This window comes from Cataglyphis hispanica, chromosome 14, assembly GCF_021464435.1.
Source record: "Cataglyphis hispanica isolate Lineage 1 chromosome 14, ULB_Chis1_1.0, whole genome shotgun sequence".
Classification (NCBI taxonomy): Eukaryota; Metazoa; Arthropoda; class Insecta; order Hymenoptera; family Formicidae; genus Cataglyphis; species Cataglyphis hispanica.
In genome coordinates this window covers 2,841,476-2,848,279 of record NC_065967.1, presented here as the reverse complement: position 1 = coordinate 2,848,279, position 6,804 = coordinate 2,841,476, and the positions used below count along the sequence as shown (strand labels likewise).

At 31.7% G+C, this 6,804-nt stretch overlaps 1 protein-coding gene across 1 annotated transcript; it reads left to right on the top strand.

Moving 5' to 3' along the window:
- Window positions 1-4,130: 4,130 nt before the first annotated feature.
- LOC126854748 (putative odorant receptor 92a) lies at window positions 4,131-6,015 on the top strand. The gene is made up of 5 exons (XM_050601758.1): window positions 4,131-4,927; window positions 5,099-5,198; window positions 5,285-5,395; window positions 5,573-5,728; window positions 5,805-6,015. Exons 1-5 carry the CDS (start codon window positions 4,131-4,133, stop codon window positions 5,856-5,858), a joined length of 1,218 nt encoding a protein of 405 aa, XP_050457715.1. The 3' UTR covers window positions 5,859-6,015.
- Window positions 6,016-6,804: the final 789 nt, after the last annotated feature.

The following is a 6,804-nucleotide window of genomic DNA, read 5'->3' as shown; positions in this document are numbered from 1 at the left end:
GTTCATCGTTTATAGAGCATATAGCTTGCAAATAAATTTACAACGCACGATACGGATATTAATTAGATACTTTTTATGCTGCTTCATATTCTGATTGTTTGGCCCACGAATAGTTCTCTGAGATTTAAGAGTATTATTACTATCGTCGAATAAACAGTTTCATCTCAAATATATTCTGTACATTTCCAGATATTTTTTATATTTTTAAATAAATTATATTTGCGCGAATAATTAATATTTATAATAATCATCTTTTTTTAAAGAAAAAAAAATTGTATTAGATATCAATATATATATATATATATATATATATATATATATATATATATATATTTATTAAATGAATTTGAGACAGATCATTAAAGGCGCAGATATTGAAGTTTAGAATGTTCTAGAACATTCGAGGTACAGCTGCAGCAGCTAATCGATAGATGCATGAAGCGAGTTTATAGATATAATGTATAGAAAGTGTGCGAGTATTTGTTGTCTCCGACAAACAAAATACACGTCCATTATATTTCCATCTCATCCATTATTCCCCTTCACAATTGTCTTTTACGATAAAAGTAGAAATTAAAATAAAAAGGAAGCAATTAATGATTACTGTCATAAGTATATCCTCGTAAAATGCTGCCTTTCATATAATCTTCGCAACTGATATTAATACTTTCAACTTAGAGATAGCAGTTATACGTGATAGTAATGCGAGAGTATAAATTTCTTTTTTAATACACGGTATATTTTTTTTTTTAACGTAACAAAAAAAAAAATATAACTGCGTAAAGTTAGAATGTTTTTCCTCACGTCCCGTTTATATTAAACCCGAGGAGTTGTTTATACATCGGCGCAAGATAATATCTCCATACAAGGACAAACAACTATTACGCAATAGGAATAAAAATCGCCCCACCCTAATCGGGCGCGCGCGCAAGCTTTATTCTGCGAGAGAGGAAAAGTCTACGTCGCAATATTCTCTCTTCGATCACTGCTATAAAGTTCTCCTCGCTGCCGAGAAGCATCGTGTTGGCCATCCCTTCATCAACTCGCTACATAAATAACGATCCAGGACAGCTTCGTGCTTCTTCGAGCACACGATAACCTGTCCTGCCCGTTGGACTAATTTTAGTTGTCGCGCTGGTAAAGCGTGACCTTGAACTCCACAGTCACGTCGGGTTGATGTTGCAGTCGGGGCGAGGTACGCACCCGGACAGCTCTGGCAAATCTTAAATTCCGGTCGCGCGTACTCGATCAGTCGGCAGGCAAGCCGGTTCGCAACGATCCGTCTATGACACTTGCGACATGACAATGCGTTGCAAAGTACGTATATATTATCGCAGGGTAGTTTCAATCCCAGGGTCCACGCAGGTGTGGATGCGGTTCGGCGCGGCGCGGCGTTCTCGAAACGTCTGTGAAACGCCCTGCTATCGATCGCATCCATGATCAGGTCCTAGCCACCGAGAGTATGTCGCTGGGTGAAGGTTGATGAACCCGTTGTAACATGATGTTTGGCCGATCGGTGCATATCCGAAGCATCGAATAAATCGCGGTCGGATCAGATGAACTGTAATCTTAGGAGATTAGGCATTAGGAATGTCGTGTGAATTGTGGAGATTTTTCTGCGTAATGTTATCCCATGAAAATTGCATTGTTTACTAATTAACAGTTACGAACATGTATATTTTATCAATTCTGTTGTTTCCGATATATGAATTATATAAAAATTTATTTTTGTATTGATTTCCTTTCATTACAATGTAAATACTTATATTTATCAGAACGAAGTTAATATCAGAAAGATTAAAAAAGAGACAAATTCGAAGGAGATCTTGTTATTGGTTTTTATGATATTATGACTACATATATATAATTTATACTAAATATAATTAATTGCAATCCATTGCGATTAAATATATTACATATCTATAAAAATTATAGTACAGATATAAAGATATACCTAAGATAAGAAAGAAAATGGAATATATATATATATAATAAAATTGATTGATGAATGAAATATATCTATACATATACTCACACCCATGCAATATAAACACATCACGTATATTGAGAAGAAGAGAAGATCTAAAAGTAAAGAAATAAAAATAAACAGAGAACTTAGCGTGGGTTCTTTCAATGTTCTGGAAATTTCCAACAAATGCACTTCGACCGTATTAGATCTCATCCATTAAGATGTTTATTTTTGAACTGCCAAGAAAGTTGAATCGTACTTTTCCAATATGACGTATATAATTCTAAGGAATATGTATAATAATATTGAGGAAAATAAAATTCAAAATAAACCTTTTAAAAATTTTATATATATATATATACACATTAAATACAATATATTAAACAGTATATTAAATTATTTTATATATAATATTAATAATATATAATAATTATATATAATATAATATTTCTAATATTTAAATAAAAAGGGAAATTGTTATTGTATTATCGTGTTTTATATCGTTATATCATGTTACATCCGCCATCTACTAAAGCTTAAAGTTACTCTAAAGAAACCTGACCAATAGATGATAATTTAAAGAAAGTGCATGTGATTCATAATAAATGTATATTTATCTATCATGTGTATTATGTAATATAAATAATACAAAACATAAATATAATAACATAAATATTCATAAACTTGATTAAAGATATTAATTATGTATATTTTAATTTATACAGAACACAAAATCAAAATTGTTAAATCTGAACTTTACTTATATCGTGAATGAATTATTTGATTAAGATTTTTCTTATTCATTATTTTCTTACTGATCCTTCCAAGCATTATATTTTAATGCAGAAGCAAACGTTTGTGTTAGATTCATGCTGCATTCAGTATAAGGATTCTGAAGAAATATAGAAATAAATAAATAATTATTTTTCCTTTATATATTTTTTTTGTAATAGTTTCGATAAGTTTATGTAAAATAATGTCTCTTTATTTAAAAATTATATGTAAATATAACAAGTAATTTTCTTTTTTAAGATTAATAGGCTGTTATAAATAGCCTATCAGCTGTCGTAAGACATGTTTCTAAATAAAAATAAAACATTAAAAATAATATTAATTGTTGAATTAATGATAGCGTTAATGGAGAAAACAAAATACAAAAATGAGAAGAAAAAAAAGTTTTACCGCAGCAAAGGAAATAGCAGCGATTGAGAGACCGAATCTGAGGACTATCGAATCTAATATGAAAGCATCGAGGATTCCACGTAGCATACAGTTTGTACAAAACACCTCGATTAATATAGCTTGAACACTATTGATCCTTGGATGAACCACTGTGACGCAAAAATATAGTTCATTTATAATGTTTAGCATGCTATAATGATAATAAAAACAGAAATAAAAACACTTTTGAAAGTCCATATCCTGTGGTGGTGCCAATAAACGATGACCCAGAATGTAAATGACGGAATCGATTTCAGATAAAATTTGTAAAAATCGCATACGCGTATTTTCATTGACATTCATCTAGAGCTTAATGAAACACTCGCTATTCCGATCGTCTTGCATAATAAAATAATGCGAACACGACAGACAACGGACAATAGACTTCCTGTCATCTCTATCGGAATTACTTCAACAACCTGCACTATAATCACTATAAATCGAGAAAAATTATAGCATCTTATCGATACGCTGAGTGCTCGCTTAAATCACTGCTTACGCGTTACATATATTCGAAAGTTTTTCAGTTCCACAATATCGCACTTTTTAAAAATTTTAATAGATATTTAAAATTCCATAAACGAATCAAACATCTTCAACTTGTCAATTCACGTGAATATATTTACGTTTTGAATCGATCGTACTGTGAAAAATACTCTACACTTTTAGATGACGTGTGGAGGAATAAAGCTCTGACTCAAAGAGTTCAAAGCCTATGCTATAACAGCGCATGCGTTGCTATCGAAATCGCCATGCATTTTTTTCTTTGCCATTAAAAGTTTCAATAATTTAAGCAGATTGCCCGGAGAAAATTGTTGCGAGGAAAGCGAACTTTGCACGCAGGCGCTCGCCGTTGGCTCTCGCAGGATATGTTCGTGTCCATCAGTCGTGGATGTACGTATAACGAAATAAAACAATTACGAGCTAAAAATTTTTAGCGATGTCGGAGAGAAGTGAACAAACGCTATTTCAAAATAATAATTACAAATCCGATACCGAATATGTGATAAAGGTAGCCAAGACCCTATTAACACCTGTCGGTATCTGGCCACTTTATCGAGGCACTTCCACGTCTGACAAGATGAAGAATTTTTTACAGACTGGAATAATATTCTCCTTGATGTGTTTTCTCCTTGTCCCGCATGTCATATATACCTTCTTCGATGCAGAGGATCTGACTAAGTACATGAAAGTCATAGCTGCTCAGGTGTTTAGCTTACTTGCCATTATCAAATTCTGGACAATGATCATCAATAGGGAAGGAATTCGATATTGCTTACAACAAATGGAGGTACAATACAGAGACGTGGAGTGCGAGGAAGACCGATTGGTGATGACAAAGAGCGCTAAGATCGGTAGACTTTTCACAGTGACGTATTTAGGATTATCGTACGGTGGTGCGTTACCTTATCACATAATCATGCCATTGTTGGCGGACAGAGTTGTCAAGGAGGACAATACAACACAGATACCTTTACCATATCTCAGCGACTACATCTTCTTCGTGGTGGAAAATTCACCATTCTACGAGATCCTCTTTGTATCGCAAATTCTAATCAGCAGCATTATTCTCTCTACGAATTGCGGTGTTTACAGTTTAATCGCCACCTGCGTGATGCACAGCTGCTGTTTATTCGAAGTCGTTCGTAGACAGATGGAAACAGTCCTTAGCAATGGCACCGATAATCTTCATAAACGGCTCGGACGAGTAATCCAATATCATACGCAAGCCATCAAGTGAGGAAGCTTTATGAATATCTTATGTTTCTATAAATTTATTGCTTTATTATTTCTTAAATTTATTAAATAAGTATAAATAACGAGGACAAAAAAAAAGAAAATGCGTCTATTATATTTCAATCATTTTAATTTTATTAATTTTATTAAATGTGATGAAATACATTATAGATTCGCAGAGATGATTGAGAAATCATTAAATATTGTTTTTTTATGCGAAATGGTTGGATGCACTATTATTATATGTTTTCTGGAATTTGGTGTTCTCAAGGTATTTCGGTTAAAAATTAATAGTGCAAATATAAATAATCCCATGTTTTTACGAAAACGTTTTATGTTAATACAAAATTATTTTAGGAGTGGGAAGACGGAAAGATCTTAAACACGGGCACATATTTTGTTTTAATGACATCAATATTTGTAAATGTTTATATTATATCAGCTATCGGTGATCGGCTTAAAGAAGAGGTAAAACAGAATAATTTTATACCAATTCATATAATTTATAAAACGTAATATCTATCTCGCCTATAGTCTTATATATAAAAAATTTTATATAATAAATAATCAAGCTTTATTTTTTTGAAATAATATAAGCGATTAATTGAACTATAAATATTAATAATTTATTTCTTGCTCATAAAGAGTGAAAATGTAGGGAAATCGTCATATTTTATCGAATGGTATAATTTGCCAACAAAAACTGTAGGCGATTTAATTTTGATAATGATCAGATCAAGCCGCCCGTCAACTTTAACTGCCGCGAAAATATTTGATCTCTCCCTTCAAGGATTCTGCGAAGTAAGTATTCGCTATAATATTTATTTAAAAAATTGACAATTAATATCCGCCACATATATCGTGTATATTTTTACAGGTTTGCAAAACATCGGCGGCGTATTTCAATTTTGTACGAGCAATGACCACATAAATTTACAATTATCATGTTGCACGATATTATCAGCTTATGTAATATATGTAAATTAAGTTGTTATCTACATCATCGCTTCAGATATAACATATCTCTCACTTTGTTTATTTAATGTAAGCAAATCGATCACCTCTCTGTTCAACAATAAATTACTAATAGTTACTCGAACAATGTTATATGTCATATAATTTCCATATACTTAATGTCTTTATCCATAATCTCTCTCCCCCTTTTCTTGGAAAAAAATTTATTCATATTACAATTATGAGTTATGTCTAACTTAACAATCGCGTAATACGTATTCTTTGTTCGGAACTTTTCTTGCGACATTATTATCTTTTCTTTTCAAAATTTTTACTTCGAATTCTGTGTAAGGGTTTGTAAATGGCGAATAATAAAAAACTACATGTTCTATAATCATTATGATTGCAAAGAAATTGTCAGGAGCAATTTATTTTCTAAGAGAGAGAATATGTTTCAATAAAATGATTTACTACGATGCAAGTGATTTGATACTGTTAAATTATAAGAGAGTTATAATTGTTTAAATTATTATTACATACCTGGATTTTTTATGTGACGATGATATAAAATTCTGTCGGAACGTTATTTTTAGATATAACTCAAAAATATAATTTATTCTTAATGTGCGCCAATGTATGCCAATTGTATCAAATAATATATATTATAATATATCCTTAGAAACACACACGCAAGAAATACTTTATATATTACATTTCACTTCGTTTTTCTGACTGATTATAGGAATATGTCATGTTTTGAGCACTGCACATTGTTGCTCTCACATAGCGCAGCAAAGCAAATCTTCCATCTTTAATCTTACAGCGCCTGCGTAATCATTGGAATTATGCATTTCTTTTTCCCATTGAAAATTGCAACGATTATCAGGAGATAGCCCCTACGCAAGTAAAAGTTCTGCGGAGAA